This window comes from Osmerus eperlanus, unplaced genomic scaffold, assembly GCF_963692335.1.
Source record: "Osmerus eperlanus unplaced genomic scaffold, fOsmEpe2.1 SCAFFOLD_548, whole genome shotgun sequence".
Classification (NCBI taxonomy): domain Eukaryota; kingdom Metazoa; phylum Chordata; class Actinopteri; order Osmeriformes; family Osmeridae; genus Osmerus; species Osmerus eperlanus.
The window spans coordinates 660-17500 of record NW_026911800.1 but is presented as its reverse complement, the minus strand read 5'-3'; the positions used below and the strand labels follow the sequence as shown (position 1 = coordinate 17500).

Sequence of the window (16841 nt, the reverse complement as noted above, 5' to 3'; positions counted from 1 at the left end):
CTGTTCCTGGGATGCAACCTGCCCAAGCTGCTGCTGCTGTCAGGTACACACACACACGACACACACACACACTCTGTTGCTGTCAGGTACACACACACACACACACACACTCTGCTGCTGTCAGGTACACACACACACACACACACACACTCTGTTGCTGTCAGGTACACACACACACACTCTCTGCTGTTGTCAGGTACACACACACACACTCTCTGCTGTTGTCAGGTACACACACACTCTCTGCTGTTGTCAGGTACACACACACTCTCTGCTGTTGTCAGGTACACACACACACTCTGCTGCTGTCAGGTACACACACACACACACACACACACACACACACACACTCTGTTGCTGTCAGGTACACACACACACACCTCTCTGCTGTTGTCAGGTACACACACACTCTCTGCTGTTGTCAGGTACACACACACTCTCTGCTGTTGTCAGGTACACACACACTCTCTGCTGTTGTCAGGTACACACACACTCTCTGCTGTTGTCAGGTACACACACACACACACTCTCTGCTGCTGTCAGGTACACACACACACGACTCTCTGCTGTTGTCAGGTACACACACACACACTCTCTGCTGTTGTCAGGTACACACACACTCTCTGCTGCTGTCAGGTACACACACACACACACACTCTCTGCTGCTGTCAGGTACACACACACACACACTCTCTGTTGCTGTCAGGTACACACACACACACTCTCTGCTGTTGTCAGGTACACACACACACACACTCTCTGCTGTTGTCAGGTACACACACACACACACTCTCTGCTGCTGTCAGGTACACACACACACACACACACTATCTGCTGTTGTCAGGTACACACACACACACACACTCTCTGCTGCTGTCAGGTACACACACACACACACACTCTCTGCTGCTGTCATGTAAACAAACACACACACACTATCTTCTGTTGTCAGGTACACACACACACACACACACTCTCTGCTGCTGTCAGGTACACACACACTCACACACACACTCTCTGCTGCTGTCAGGTAAACAAACACACACACACACACACACACTATCTGCTGTTGTCAGGTAAACACACACACACACACTCTCTGCTGCTGTCAGGTAAACAAACACACTCTGTAGCTTTCAGGTAGTGGTGGTTTGGATGATTAACTGGTTACATGACAAGATAGCACTGGATCAGGGTGAAACAGCTGATTGGGTCATTAACTGTGTGTGTATGCGTTTGTGCATGTGCGTGTGTGTGTAGGTGTAAATAGGTTGGACAGGTCCCTCACTATAGGCCAAATGCAAGGTAAGACTGTCTCTGAAAGCAGTTTGACACACAGACACACACCCTCCCACACACAGACACACACCCTCCCACACACAGACACACACACACACACCCTCCCCCCCCCCCACACACACACACACAGACCACACACACACCCTTGGGCGGTAAGGCAGTGTTGAGGACACCTGGTCTTGTCAGTCAACAGCTCCCAGAGCTGACAGCTGAGGGGGGAGAGGGAGGAGAGGGAGGAGAGGGGGAGAGGGAGGGAGGGAGGGGGGAGAGGGAGGAGAGGGAGGAGAGGAGGGAGGGAGGGGAGGGAGGGAGGGAGGGGGAGAGGGAGGGAGGGGGAGGGAGGGAGGGGGGAGAGGGAGGAGAGGGAGGAAGGGAGGGGGAGAGGGAGGAGAGGGAGGAGAGGGAGGAGCAGGGAGGGAGGGGAGGATGAGAGGGAGGGGAGGGGGAGGGGGGGCAGAGGGAGGGAGGGAGAGATGGAGGGAGGGAGGGGAGGAGGAGGGTGAAAGAGATAGAAAGGAACCAAGCAAAGGAGAGAGGAAAGGATATACATAATAAGACAAGGGAGGGAGAGAGATTAAATTCCTTGTTTGTGCAAACTTACTTGGCAATAAAGCTGTTTCTGATTTCTGAGAGAAAAGAGAAAGAGAGAGATATAGATTGAGAGGAAGGGCGGAGAGAGAAAGAAGGGAAGAAGAGATATAGATTGAGAGAGAGAACATTTTTGATCGGGTGTCTTGTTCTTCCAGGTAAATTCATGATGCAGGTGCTGCCCCATTGTGGCCATGCAGTGCATGAGGACACACCAGAAAAAGTATGACATCACCTACATCTGACTGTGTAAAGCAGGGGCCAGATAATGATCCTTTCTTTAATGTGGGGCCGGGTCGGTCTGTAACAGACATGTGCCGGAGTGACTACCAGTATTATTGTGGAGATGTTATTATTCATTTAGATGTATTTATTATGCTAGATTAGTTTATTATTTTGTTATGCACCATATAAAAGAGCATTATCGTAATTACCTTTTTTCATATTCTACAGTTTTTGTTTTGTTCTTGTCTTGTGTGTGTCTCTGGCATTGTTCAGAGGCGGCCGGTCCAAATGTGTCTGTCTGGACCGGGGACCCCTGATGGAAAGCATCACCTACATCATTGTGTTAGTGTGTGTGTGAGAGAGATTCACCTTTACATTGAATGTGTGTGTGTGTGTTGTGTGTGGTGTGTGTGGTGTGCGTGCGTGTGTGTTGCAGGTGGCTGATGCTCTGGCTAGTTACCTGTTGAGACACAAGTTTGCTGAGGCCGAGGGGAGACACCAAGAGGTGAAAGACACCTGGACAGAAACCAGGCTAACATGCTAACATGCTATCATGGTAACATTCTATTGTACTGATAAGCTAACATGTTATTGTACAGACAAGTTATCATACTTAAAAGCTGTCTTTCATACTGACAAGCTAACAAGCTAATCCTCGCTCTTCTCACCCCCTCTTTGGTCCAGTGCCTCCTATCCCTTCACACGATGAACACCCTCGTTTCATCACCTCCACACCTCTCTACAGCCTCCACCACCTGCATCTCCAGCCACCACCCCCCCCCTCCCTTCTCTCCTTCCTTCCCTCCTCTCCCCCCAGCCTCCCCTCTCCCCAGCCTCCCTCTCCCCCCAGGCCTCGCCTCTCCCCCCAGCCTCCCCTCTCCCCACGCCTCCCTCTCCCCAGCCTCCCTCTCCCCCCAGCCTCCCTCTCCCCAGCCTCCCTCTCCCCCCAGCCTCCCTCTCCCCAGCCTCCCTCTCCCCAGCCTCCCTCTCCCCAGCCTCCCTCTCCCCCAGCCTCCCCTCTCCCCAGCCTCCCTCTCCCCAGCCTCCCTCTCCCCAGCCTCCCTCTCCCCAGCCTCCCTCTCCCCAGCCTCCCCTCTCCCCAGTCCTCCCTCTCCCCAGTCCTCCCTCTCCCCAGCCTCCCTCTCCCCAGCCTCCCTCTCCCCAGCCTCCCTCTCCCCAGCCTCCCCTCTCCCCCAGCCTCCCTCTCCCCAGTCCTCCCTCTCCCCAGCCTCCCTCTCCCCAGCCTCCCTCTCCCCAGCCTCCCCTCTCCCCAGCCTCACACACAGGAAGCCCTGGAAAGTTTCTATCCAGCCTTGCAGAGAATAGGATTATTAAATGGTTAGGTTGCAAATAGAATGTGTTTGCTAATCCCAGATGTCTCAGTTGTTTTGTACCATATATACCAGGTATTCTCTTCTGACACACACAGACACACTCCCTCACTCTAGAACCCTGACCTGAATTATGTGACATGTAGAATACCAGAAGATAATAAAGATGTTTTAAACCTGTCTGTTTGTTGTTGCGTCCCTAATCAAACATCACAGAGTAACTACACACCAAAACCATGTGACTGGTTGTGTTCATGGAACACTCCCACCCAAAATGATCCAAAACTCCCACCAACAACATTTCACCAGAATTGTTTTGAAAACATGAAAGTGCTGGAGAGGGTTGAAACTAGGGTGTGTAGTGACTCTTTTAGGATGTGCTAGCAAGTCAATAATAAGAAGAGCTTTTGTTTAAAAAAACAACAACTTGCAATTAAGTTTATTGAAACTCAGAGTCAAGCTGACTGACAACGCGTGCGACACCTTACATATTAAACACTGCTATCACGCCTGCTATGTGTACACCAGGGCCTGTGTGCACACACAGGACAGTCATACGTCTGGTTATCCTCAAGACCATAGAAAACCAACCCCACAACGTGGCAAGCTGGTTACCACGGTTCCTGACACATCCAAATGGGGCCGTTGTCACGACAATGACTCTGGGGTAACCATGTTTTGCCAGCCCGGTGCAGCCCAGGTGGGTGGAGTTTCTCTCTTTTGGACTTTTGCCGTAAAAAAAAAAAAAAGTACAATTTAAAACTAACCTCATCCACCTGAGCTGCCCTTAGTACAAACGTACCTTCTCATAAAGTGCATCACAGGAACCAATCAGAGAGGAGATATGAACAACAAGCAGGAGCTGAAATAGGAGCATACAAGCAGCTCAGAGGACATCATTACTGCAGGTCCTGGCAGCTCAGAGGACATCATTACTGCAGGTCCTGGCAGCTCAGAGGACATCATTACTGCAGGTCCTGGCAGCTCAGAGGACATCATTACTGCAGGTCCTGGCAGCTCAGAGGACATCATTACTGCAGGTCCTGGCAGCTCAGAGGACATCATTACTGCAGGTCCTGGCAGCTCAGAGGACATCATTACTGCAGGTCCTGGCAGCTCAGAGGACATCATTACTGCAGGTCCTGGCAGCTCAGAGGACATCATTACTGCAGGTCCTGGCAGCTCAGAGGACATCATTACTGCAGGTCCTGGCAGCTCAGAGGACATCATTACTGCAGGTCCTGGCAGCTCAGAGGACATCATTACTGCAGGTCCTGGCAGCTCAGAGGACATCATTACTGCAGGTCCTGGCAGCTCAGAGGGATGCTAGGAGGCTCCTACGTCCTACAGTTCTGCCAAGGCAAGTCAGCCTCCGTCCACAGGAAGTCAGCCTCCGTCCACAGGAAGTTAGGATCCGTCCTACAGGAAGTTAGGACCAGGAAGTTCTGTACCATCTGATCAACTCTGCTGGGGGGGGGGGCGGAACAGTCACAAATCACCAGCACTCCTAATCAGGGGGATCAGGTTAATCAATAACACTGAGTGGGATTACAAAAATAAACATTCTAATCCTCTGATATCAAAATAGTAGACAACTCTCTCCCTCCCCCTCTCTCTGTTTCTGTGTTAAGGTGTTAAGGTGTTGGTTAGGCTCGACTACATGTCTGTAACCTTCCTGTTACAAAAGATAAAAACAAGCCACTTCCTGTTGGCTCAACCTAACCCAGAACACCTCATGATTCTAAGCTCTGCCTATGCTACCTCATGATTGGTTGTGGGAACTGTGTCTCCACCCACAATATTCCACGCAACCATGTTGGTTGGCTTCTAAACCTCAGAGGCCCTGGTTGGCTCCTGATTGGTCACTGAAAGATACTGCTATGGTAACCAACTGCTATGGTAACCATCTCCTATTGGTCAGAACACTTAAACAAGTTACAAATCAACAAATTGCCATGTCGAGGACCCTAGAATGTTTTGTGATTGTCACCAGGGGCTGTCTACAGAGCTGCCTGTATAAAAAGGCATTTCATTCACATCTACAGACGCACTTCTGACACACTAACAAACAAGGCAGCTGTCTCACACAAACAGGGAGGCAAGAGAGAAAAAAGAAAAACACTTTAAATACATGGTATAGATATAGGATCTAGGTTAATATTCACATATAAACCAGAAAATACTGTAGTTCAATACAACACTGGTGTGTAACCATGGCAACACCATGTGGTTCACTGTTACAGTCCATTTCTAGGTCAAAAACACAGGAAGAAAAGAAAAAGATGTCAGCCTGGCACATTGTACTACGTCTCCCAGAGTCCTTAGCGCCCTTTTCACAATAAAAGTCCAGGCCAAAAAAGGAATGCAGTTCTAGTTTGGTGTTCGATTAGATCAGGTGAAAATCCTGTAAGTGTGTCCAGGTGAGTCAGGTGTGTCCAGGTGAGTCAGGTGTGTCCAGGTGAGTCAGGTGTGTCCAGGTGAGTCAGGTGTGTCCAGGTGAGTCAGGTGTGTCCAGGTGAGTCTGTGTTCCAGACCCCCATCCAGGTGAGTCTGTGTTCCAGACCCCCATCCAGGTAAGTCTGTGTTCCAGACCTCCATCCAAGTGAGTCTGTGTTTCAGACCCCCATCCAGGTGAGTCTGTGTTCCAGACCCCCATCCAGGTGAGTCTGTGTTCAAGACCCCCATCCAGGTGAGTCTGTGTTCCAGACCCCCATCCAGGTGAGTCTGTGTTCCAGACAGGTAAACACACCTTCTGAAGGGCCCACCTGGACAGGGTCAGCCTAGGTGATCTCCTCCAACATCCAGCCAGGTGAGGTGAGGTCTCAGGTAAGCATGTTCATGTCAACAGTCTGTTCCTGTCTCTCTCTGGCCCGGCCCCAGCCATCCCGGCCGCCCGACCAGCCCCCCCCTCAGGACTTCTCTCCAGGGAGGGGCGACCCCAAAGACAGCTCCTCGTCCGACAGGCCCGTTTCCACGGCGATCACCAGGGAGGCCAGGGAGGCACTGCTGGCCATTGGCTGGAGCTCACCTAGGGGGCGGAACAAGAGGAGGAGTCTTAGACAGGTAGAGAGAGGGTTGTACCAACAGCTGTGTTTAAGACAGCTGTGTGTTAGATGTGTGTTACCTGTGTGTGTGTGTGTTACCTGTGTGTGTGTGTTACCTGTGTGTGTGTGTTACCTGTGTGTGTGTGTGTTACCTGTGTGTGTGTGTGTTACCTGTGTGTGTGTTACCTGTGTGTGTATGTTACCTGTGTGTGTGTGTGTGTTACCTGTGTGTGTGTGTTACCTGTGTGTGTGTGTGTTACCTGTGTGTGTGTTACCTGTGTGTGTATGTTACCTGTGTGTGTGTGTGTGTTACCTGTGTGTGTGTGTTACCTGTGTGTGTATGTTACCTGTGTGTGTGTGTGTGTTACCTGTGTGTGTGTGTTACCTGTGTGTGTGTGTTACCTGTGTGTGTATGTTACCTGTGTGTGTGTGTTACCTGTGTGTGTGTCAGTGGTGGCGGTTCCAGGTGACTCCCTCAGAGTGTCAGGGTCGTGGTCCTGCGGAAGCCCCACCCTCCTCACCCCCGGGTCCAGAACCCCCCCCTCCCCCTCGCCCAGGGCCCCCTCGCTGGAGCCCCCCGACACCAGCACCTCCAGCGCCAGCCCCCCCACCCCCCCGCCCCCCAGGGAGGCCTCGTACTCCAGGGGGAGGTCGTCCAGGCAGTCTGCATTCAACTGTGGGAGGTGAAGGAGGTGGGAAGAGGATAGGTGATTCATTTACATGACTCCTGTCTGACTCCTGTCTGACTCCTGTCTGACTCCTGTCTGACTCCTGTCTGACTCCTGTCTGACTCCTGTCTGACTCCTGTCTGACTCCTGTCTGACTCCTATCTGACTCCTATATGTCCCCAGTCTGACTCACAGCGATGCCCAGGGCCTTCAGGATGTTCATCTTGCACATGGGGCAGGTACGGTGGTCCTGCAGCCAGGGGTCCACACAGCCCCTGTGGAACACATGTCTGGAGGGGCGAGAGACACAGGGAGAGAGAGGGGAGAGAGAGGGGAGAGAGAGAGAGAGAGAGAGAGGGGAGAGAGAGAGGGGGGAGAGAGAGAGGGGGGAGAGAGAGAGAGCAAGGGAGGAGAGGAGGAGGGGGCAGGTGATTCCAGGGTTCTCCATGGCAGTTCTAAGGAGAACGTTGAGAACATGTTACCTGCAGGGCAGAACTCTGACCACGTCGTTGGGCTTGTAACCCTCGATGCACACAGCACAGTTATCAAAGTCTGGCTCCGCCTCCTGGAACACACACACATCATACACAGTGTGTGTGTGTGTGTGTGTGTGCTGGATAGGGGGTCTTATCTGGTGTGTGTGTGTGTGTGCTGGTTCGTACCTGGTCTCCCTTCCTGATGGTGCGTATCTGCAGTTTACTGATGGCCTTCTTAGCTGCGTCCCCCAGACGTCTCTGTGGATAGAGAGGCAGACAAGTGTCAATCAGAACTGTGTGTGTGTGTACACCTGGCTGTGTGTGTGTACACCTGGCTGTGTGTGTGTACACCTGGCTGTGTGTGTGTGTACCTGGTTGCGGTCGCGGGCGTTGGCGTATCTGAACCTCTGGATGTAGTAGAAGACGAGCCAGGCGAGGGAGATGATCATCAGCACGATGAAGGAGATGGACACGAACACCACCGACGTCCTGCTCACGTACTTCTGCAGGTTACGTGTTCCTATGGTGATGTGCATGGTTACCGTGACGTTACGCTCCAGCAGGGCGGCGACCTCGCGACCTTTAGGCTCCGGGATCATGATGGCTACCACGTCCCCCATCCCTGCAGAGAGAGAGGGAGGGTTTGAGAGTGTATGTGAGAGTGCAGAATGAAATCTTGTGACTAAGGCCTGACTGGATATAAACACAACTCACACACACACACACAACTCTCACACACACACACACACACATCTCTCTCCAGACTCAACAGCCAGACAGGTCTTCTAGAACTCTGGTGTTCCCAAACCAGACAGAACACAGAGGCAGTGTGTGTGTGCGTTTCATGGTTGCCGTGGCAGCGGCCTGGCGACAAAGCCGGGATTGGCCGGGTTGTGAAATTCCCTGAGAATGTTCTGGAATGCTGGGAACGATTACAGGAATGTTCCAGGTGTACACCTGGCCCCCTACACACACACACACACACTGTACACCTGGCCCCCTACACACACACACACACACACACACTGTACACACACACACACACACACTGTACACCTGGCCCCCTACACACACACACACACTGTACACCTGGCCCCCTACACACACACACACACACTGTACACCTGGCCCCCTACACACACACACACACACAGTACACCTGGCCCCCTACACATACACACACACACACACACTGTACACACACACACACACTGTACACCTGGCCCCCTACAATGTTATTACACACACACACACTGCACACCTGGCCCCCTACACTGTTATTACACACACATTCTGTACACACACTGCACACACACACACACAGTAGAAGGACATGTTGGACCATGTCTCTTCAGACCAGGGAGGAACTGGAACACTCTCAGCATCTGAGCTGCAGCTGGGGAGGAGAGAGACTGGAGTCTAACACTCACTCACACACTCACACACACACACTGGTCTGACTGTGACCCACACACTAGATCAATCACTGTGCCTAAAAATATACTTCTGATCAATGTGACACACACTCTGATAGCTAGCTAGCTAGGTCCATCCGCATATCCCAGGTGTGTGTGTTCTGACGGTGGCTCACCTGAGGGGGGCATGGGGGCTCACCTGAGGGGGGCATGGGGGCTCACCTGAGGGGGGCATGGGGGCTCACCTGAGGGGAGCATGGGGGCTCACCTGAATGGGGCATGGTGATCGTGTCGTTGGCGTTAGTGGATCCCACGTTGAATATGACGATGGCGGACGCGTTCTGACTTGCAGCGTGGCGGATCTTCTCCTTGTACGAGCAGTTACCGTGAGATATCAAAGCGATCCACGAGCTAGCGTGAGCGGGCACCGAGAACCGGGTGTTGGGGTCGCAGGCTTGTCTGTCGTGCGGGACAGCCGGTAGCACGACAACTCCTCGGGCGTCACGTTTTAAAGAGTGTTCCCCGTAGCGTCCACACTCCGTTTTCTCGGACCGTGCCTCAGCGGTCGCGGGGTCCATGTAGCTGATGTTTACAAACGCCGTGTACCACTCCTCGCGCTCGGCCACGGTGAAATCCAGACATAGCAGATGGACGAAGCAGAAGGAGATGAGCCAGGTTGACAAGGCCAGGCTGCGGCACGCCTGCATCAGCGACACGGCCATGGCTCCGCTCGGTGAGATTCGGTCGGTAGAACGGTCCTGGAGCAGCACGGCTAACGGCACCGCCTACTCCATAGCGGATGTTTAGCTAGCGCTGTGCGCCCTGCGAGCTCCCTTTGTGCGCTGTCCGTCTACGTCGCGTTGCAGCTCGAAGCCATTTCCAAAAGCTCCTGAATCTACGAGACCGTATCTACCGCGGCCCGGAAAACACCGCCTGCTCCGACCATGACACCGTCCTTTGACCGTTGCAGAAACGTGAACGTCAATAGTAAAGTGTCGTTTGTAAAAGTTCCTGGCTTGTATTGTTGCGAGCTGGTCAGATATTGTCTGCTTGTCTGTGGGCCGCTTGTTTTGGCTGGGACAGGGGAACGGTGTGTAGAACGAGGAGGCGGATTCCAGGGCTGCGCCACCTAGCGGTGTGGCATGCTTAGGACATGTATCAAAACCAGAATGTAAATTAATAAATGTAATCAATGACTCAATGTATCACAACGGGGATATTCATGAATAAATTCATAATAACAATAATTGGAGTATGCGTGTGTGGGGAAGTCTCAAATCAGTTTGTTTGATTATTTAATTATGTATTTTTTATTTTGGGTAAAAACATATTTACAAGGTCCAGAAGGCTAACACACGAGACACTTTACAAAAGCACAGATTAGGTCACATGTTCATAGTCTGAGGTACATTTACACACTTCCTGTCATTCCCTCTCTCCTCTCTCTCGCTCCCCGCCCCTGCCCCCCCCCCTCTAGGACGCCGCCCTTCCGTAGGTGCCCTCCGGGGGTCGGTACAGTCTGGGGAAGGTGAGCAGCTGAACGCTGTTGAAGGCGTACTTCCTGCTGCAGATATTCTTCTGCACGTTCTCCATCCTGCAGCCCTCCCTGCCCACACACACACACACACACACACAGATAAGCACACACACACAGATACACACAGACTATAAACACACACACAGTGTTAGAGGGGCCGTGCCAGTAGCACCAGGCTGAGGAGGAGGAGCCAAACCACCAGCAGGTGGGCGGAGACTAGTAGCACCGCTAGGGAAGGGGGCGGGGCCTGGCCCTGGACACACCCCCCACACCCCCCAGGAGCCATCTGACCCCAGCCCTGTCGGGCACTGAGAGGGGGGGGGAGGCGAGACAGGGTTGGAGAGAGAAAGAGTGAGTGAGAGAAGGAAAGAGAAAAAGGAAAAGGAGAGAGGGAAGGAGAGGTTAGTAGTTAGTTGTAAAGAAACAGAAAGCAGAAATCAAAGAAGCAGTGCAGAAGGGTCACACACACACACACACACACATCCTGACCTCCTCATGCAGTCCAGCGCGTGGGGGAAGTGTTGGGGGCTGAGGTTGTGCTGCTGGCTGAGCACCCTAACCTGCTCCAGGGTGACAGACATGGAGGTGCGGTCCTTAGCACTCTTACAGCTGGTCAACCGGACCCCCCTCAGAGCCCTGCACACCTGCACGCACACACACACACACAGAGAGACACACACAATTTGTTTTTGTATATATTATTCACTCCTAACACAAACTGGTGTTATCTCTAACCCCTAACCCTAATGTAACTCTATTCCCAAGACTCACCCTAAACCCCATGAAAAAAAACATTTGTTCTGGGGGGCAAAAAGGATCCATAAGGTCTAGACACACACACACACACACACACACACACACACTCACACACACACACACACCACACACACACTCACACACACACACACACACACACACACACACACACACACACACACACACACACACACACTCACTCCTCACCTGAGCTGCCAGCCAGAGCACATCTGTGTTCTTCCTCCTCTTGCTCTGCAGACTGACCTGCAGAGACACCAGCACCTCCTCCACCTGCTCCACCTCCACACCACCTGCACAGCACAGAGACCATCAACACACGTGTGTGTGTGTGTGGTGTGTGTGTGTGTGGTGTGTGTGTGTGTGTGTGAGTGAGTGTGTGTGTGTGTGTGTACGTACAGACAGAGGGCAGTGTCTTCTTCAGTGTGTTGTAGTAGACCTTCAGAAGCTCAAAGCTCCTCATGTTAATCCTGTCCTGAACAGAGCTGTCTCCAAACCTACACACACACACACACACATAGAAGTACTAAAGTTACTATTGGCTCAACCAAGGTGATGTACTCTGGAAGGATTTGAACCTGTGATCTCTAATCAACCTGTCTGAGGTGGCTGAGCGGTTAGGGAATCGGGCTAGTAATCTGAAGGTTGCCAGTACAATTCCCGGCCGTGCAAAATGACGTTGTGTCCTTTGGCAAGACACTTCACCCTACTTGCCTCGGGTGGTATGTCCCTGTACTTACTGTAAGTTGCTCTGGATAAGAGCGTCTGCTAAATGAGTAAATGTGCTCTAACCACTATAGCCCATACATCAAGAGGGTGTGTACTGAATGTGTGTACTCGTGTGTGTGTGTGGTGTGTGTGTGGTGTGTGTCTGGTGTGTGTGGTGTGTGTGTGGTGTGTACCTTTCAGCCAGACTCTGTTGCTGGTTGATTCCTATGTTGAAGAACACAGGATGAACTCTCACCAACTGCCCATCTCTGAGTTCCCACGGCAACGCCGCAAACGCATCCGGGGGCAACGGAACCTGGACAACGATGTCATCCCCCCTGGAGACGGAGAGCATTCAGCAGGAGTGTGTGAGTGTGTGTGAGTGTGTGTGTGTGTGTACCGGGGGGAGGACAGGCAGGGCTGCAGGGCAGGAGTGTGTGTGTGTGTGTGAGTGTGTGTGTGTGTGTGTGTGTGAGTGTGTGTGTGTGTGTGTGTGTGAGTGTGTGTGTGTGTGAGTGTACCGGGGGGAGGACAGGCAGGGCTGCATGCTGCAGGGCAGGTCGCTCGTGGCCAGGCTGAGGCTGAAGGAGACTCTGTTCAGATCCATCACTCCTACCTCCATATCCTCCAGTATCCCCTGCTCGTCTCCTGCAAACACACACACACTACGCTAGGACACCTGGGTATGTACGGTGTGTGTGTGTGTATATTAGTGTGTGTGTCCTACCGTAGGTGCTCAGCAGTCCCTCGTACTGGACCAGGACCCCCTGCAGGTGGAGCTGCTGCAGAAACAGCTGATCCTGCAGACCTGAATACACACGCAGACACACCCCACACACCAGGGCAGACAGCTACACACACACACACACACACAACAGGGATGTCAGCTGAAGTGGCATTCGGAAGCATAAGAACACACACACACTCTCTCTGTCCACACACACTCTCTCTCCCCCCCGGTGACTGACCGCCTGGCTGAACACAGCGTCTCTGCGCTGGGTGATGGGGGCTCCGGGGCAGCAGCGGTGCTCCCCCTGCAGGAGGAAGGCTGTCACAGCAGGCCGCGCCCACGCCTCCGCCTCCCCCACACAGTCCTGCAGGGTCACCACCAGGGGGAGCAGCTGGTCCCGCCAGCCTGGGGGAGGGGGGGGGGGGGGTGAGTCTGTGTGTGGTGTTGTGAGGCTCTGTGTGTGTGTGGTGTTGTGAGGCTCTGTGTGTGTGTGGTGTTGTGAGGCTCTGTGTGTGTGTGTGGTGTTGTGAGGCTCTGTGTGTGTGTGGTGTTGTGAGGCTCTGTGTGTGTGTGTGGTGTTGTGAGGCTCTGTGTGTGTGTGGTGTTGTGAGGCTCTGTGTGTGTGTGTGGTGTTGTGAGGCTCTGTGTGTGTGTGGTGTTGTGAGGCTCTGTGTGTGTGTGTGGTGTTGTGAGGCTCTGTGTGTGTGTGGTGTTGTGAGGCTCTGTGTGTGTGTGTGGTGTTGTGAGGCTCTGTGTGTGTGGTGTGTGAGGCTCTGTGTTGTGTGGCTGTGGTGTGTGTGAGGCTCGGTGTGTGTGAAGGTGTGTTGTGTGTACCGGTATTCTTTGTGTTGTCAGTTGACCCCTCTGATGTCACTTCCTGTGGTGTGTGATCTCTTTCCTGCAGTCTGTCCACCATCGCCACGATGCAGTTCAGACTCTTTGCTACATTAGCCCACACTCTGTCCTAAACACACACACAGGAACATTAGACCAATATCCGTCTTACATTTAGTCATTTTTAGCAGACGCTCTTATCCAGAGCGACTTACAGTAAGTAAGTCTTACACACGCACACACACGCCAACTGCAGTCCCTCCTCGTCGTACTCCATGTCCTGGTGTGTAGAGTCCCGTTGCCGTAGCGATGGCGCTGCTACCTGATAGGAAGACTGCCTGTTAAGAGTGCCGTTGCCGGTGGTGACGGAGGCAGGGCCATCACTGGGTTGGGGCGGGGCTAGTGGTGTGGAGAGCCAATAGGGAGCTTCGTACCAGATCGTCTTTGAGGACGTGGACAAACTGTCCTGTCTGCCAACAGAACGAGAGAGAGGTGTTTTTGTCTGACTGTGTGTGCATGTGTGTGTGTGCGTGTGTGCATGTGTGTGCGCGTGTGTGCGTGTGCATCCATGTGTGTGCATGTGTGTGTGTGGTTGTGTGTACCGTGGCTGCCAGCCTGTCCAGAGCGCGTAGCAACAGGGAGGAGCAGAGCTCCAGGGAGGCCTGCAGCAGCTCCTCAGCCTGCCCACAGAGGAGAGGCCTCAGCTGGGCCACACTGCCCAGCAGCTCCCTGGCCCTGGAGCTCTGCTCTGAGGACACACCCACACTGGGGGGGGGGGATGGATTGATAGATAGATAAGAGAGAGGAGAGAGAGTAAGGGATCAAGAGAGAGAATGAAAGAGACAGAGAGAGAGAGGGAGAGCGACAGAGAGAGAGAGGGAGAGCGACAGAGAGAGAGAGGGAGAGAGAGAGAGAGAGAGAGAGAGGGAGAGAGGGAGAGAGAGAGAGAGAGAGAGAGGGAGAGACAGAGAGAGAGACAGAGAGAGAGAGAGAGAGAGAGAGAGAGAGAGAGAGAGAGAGGGAGAGAGAGACAGAGAGAGAGAGAGAGAGAGAGAGAGAGAGAGACAGAGGGAGAGACAGAGGGAGAGACAGAGAGAGAGAGAGAGAGACAGAGAGAGAGAGAGAGAGAGAAACAGAGAGAGAGAGAGAGAGAGAGAGAGAGAGAGAGAGAGAGAGAGAGAGAGAGAGAGAGAGAGAGAGAGAGAGAGAGAGAGAGAGGGGAGAGACAAAGACAGAGAGCAGGTTAAAGGTGGTCCTCTTCTATAATCCCACAGGACAGAGGTTGTAGATTACACACAGGAGGATTTATAATCCTTGACTAACCCCACTGTTCGCCACACACACACCCCCACACCACACCCTCACACAGACCCTCACACCCACACCCCCACACACACCTCCACACAGACCCTCACACCCCCCACACACCCCCACACACACCCTCACACACCCCCCACACACACCCTCACACAGACCCTCACACCCCCACACACACCCTCACACAGACCCTAACACCCCCACACACACCCTCACACACCCTCACACAGACCCTCACACCCTCACACACCCCCACACACACCCTCACACACCCCCACACACACCCCCACACACACCCTCACACAGACCCTCACACCCTCACACACCCCCACACACAACCTCACACACCCCCACAAACACCCTCACACAGACCCTCACACCCTCACACACCCCCACACACACCCTCACACACCCCCACACACACCCTCACACAGACCCTCACACCCTCACACACCCCCACACACACCCTCACACACCCCCACACACACCCTCACACAGACCCTCACACACCCCCACACACACCCTCACACACCCCCACACACACCCTCACACAGACCCTCACACCCTCACACACCCCCACACACACCCTCACACAGACCCTCACACACCCTCACACACCTCACACACCCCCACACACACCCTCACACCCCCCCACACACACCCCCACACACCCCCACACACCCCCACACACAACCTCACACAGACCCTCACACCCTCACACACCCTCACACACCCCCACACACACCCTCACACACCCCCACACCCCCACACCACCCTCACACACCCTCACACACCCCCCACACACACCCTCACACACCCCCACACACCCCCACACACACCCCCCACACACAACTTCACACAGACCCTCACACCCTCACACACCCTCACACACCCCCACACACCCTCACACACCCCACACACACCCTCACACACCCCCACACACACCCTCACACCCTCACACACCCTCACACACCCACCCCACACACACCCCCACACACCCCCACACACAACCTCACACAGACCCTCACACCCTCACACACCCTCACACACCCCCACACCCCCACACACCCTCACACACCCTCACACACCCTCACACACCCCCACACACACCCCCACACACAACCTCACACAGACCCTCACACCCTCACACACCCTCACACACCCCCACACACACCCCCACACACCCCCACACACACCCCCACACACCCCCACACACACCCCCCACACACACCCTCACACACCCTCACACACCCCCACACACCCCCACACACACCCCCACACACCCCCACACACCCCCACACACCCCCACACACACCCCCACACACCCCCACACCCCCACACACCCCCACACACACCCTCACCTCCTGGCTGAGAGGAGTCTCTGTAGTCCTCCATGTTTGAAGCCCTGAGAGTGATCAGCTGCTGCTCCTACAGTGATCACCTCATACCACACACCTGCACACCCCCACACACACCATACACACACCATACACACACCACACACCCTCACACACCACCATACACACCATACACACACCATACACACACCATACACACACCATACACACACACACACACACACACCATACACACACCACACACACCACACACACACACACACACACACACCATACACACACCATACACACACCATACACACACCACACACACACACCATACACACACCATACACACACACACCACACACCACACACACACACACACACCATACACACACCATACACACACAATACACACACCACACACACACACACACACACCATACACACACCATACACACACCATACACACACCACACACACACACACACCATACACACACCATACACACACACACACACACACACCATACACACACCATACACACACACACCA

The 16841-nt window shown here is 53.6% G+C and overlaps 2 protein-coding genes across 2 annotated transcripts; both read right to left on the bottom strand.

The window, feature by feature from the left end:
• Nucleotides 1-5547: 5547 nt before the first annotated feature.
• On the bottom strand, nt 5548-10137 carry LOC134016613 (RING finger protein 150-like). The gene is made up of 7 exons (XM_062455959.1): nt 9315-10137; nt 8003-8253; nt 7818-7889; nt 7638-7720; nt 7349-7445; nt 6924-7161; nt 5548-6471 (listed from the first exon to the last, which is right to left on the bottom strand). The coding sequence occupies exons 1-7, from the start codon at nt 9766-9768 to the stop codon at nt 6353-6355; spliced, it is 1314 nt and encodes a 437-aa protein (XP_062311943.1). The 5' UTR covers nt 9769-10137; the 3' UTR covers nt 5548-6352.
• A 79-nt stretch (nt 10138-10216) lies between these two features.
• On the bottom strand, nt 10217-16463 carry LOC134016612 (type II inositol 3,4-bisphosphate 4-phosphatase-like). Its single transcript, XM_062455958.1, has 13 exons — nt 16308-16463; nt 14232-14394; nt 14014-14099; nt 13881-13909; nt 13630-13752; nt 13034-13200; nt 12793-12916; nt 12587-12713; nt 12260-12403; nt 11757-11854; nt 11547-11650; nt 11073-11227; nt 10217-10652 (listed from the first exon to the last, which is right to left on the bottom strand). Exons 1-13 carry the CDS (start codon nt 16433-16435, stop codon nt 10520-10522), a joined length of 1581 nt encoding a protein of 526 aa, XP_062311942.1. The 5' UTR covers nt 16436-16463; the 3' UTR covers nt 10217-10519.
• Nucleotides 16464-16841: the final 378 nt, after the last annotated feature.

Excerpts from the sequence above, each read along its gene's own strand:
- LOC134016613 (XM_062455959.1), bottom strand. The coding sequence starts at position 9,768 with ATGGCCGTGTCGCTGATGCAGGCGTGCCGCAGCCTGGCCTTGTCAACC. Across the intron at positions 7,721-7,817 it reads CCATCAGGAAGGGAGACCAG|GAGGCGGAGCCAGACTTTGA; the intron begins GTACGAACCAGC and ends TGTGTGTTCCAG. Across the intron at positions 7,162-7,348 it reads TGAAGGCCCTGGGCATCGCT|TTGAATGCAGACTGCCTGGA; the intron begins GTGAGTCAGACT and ends CACCTCCCACAG.
- LOC134016612 (XM_062455958.1), bottom strand. The coding sequence starts at position 16,435 with ATGGTGTGTGTATGGTGTGTGTGGGGGTGTGCAGGTGTGTGGTATGAG. Across the intron at positions 11,651-11,756 it reads GAAGACACTGCCCTCTGTCT|GTGGTGTGGAGGTGGAGCAG; the intron begins GTACGTACACAC and ends TGTGCTGTGCAG. Across the intron at positions 10,653-11,072 it reads GCGCTGGACTGCATGAGGAG|GGAGGGCTGCAGGATGGAGA; the intron begins GTCAGGATGTGT and ends GTGTGTGGGCAG.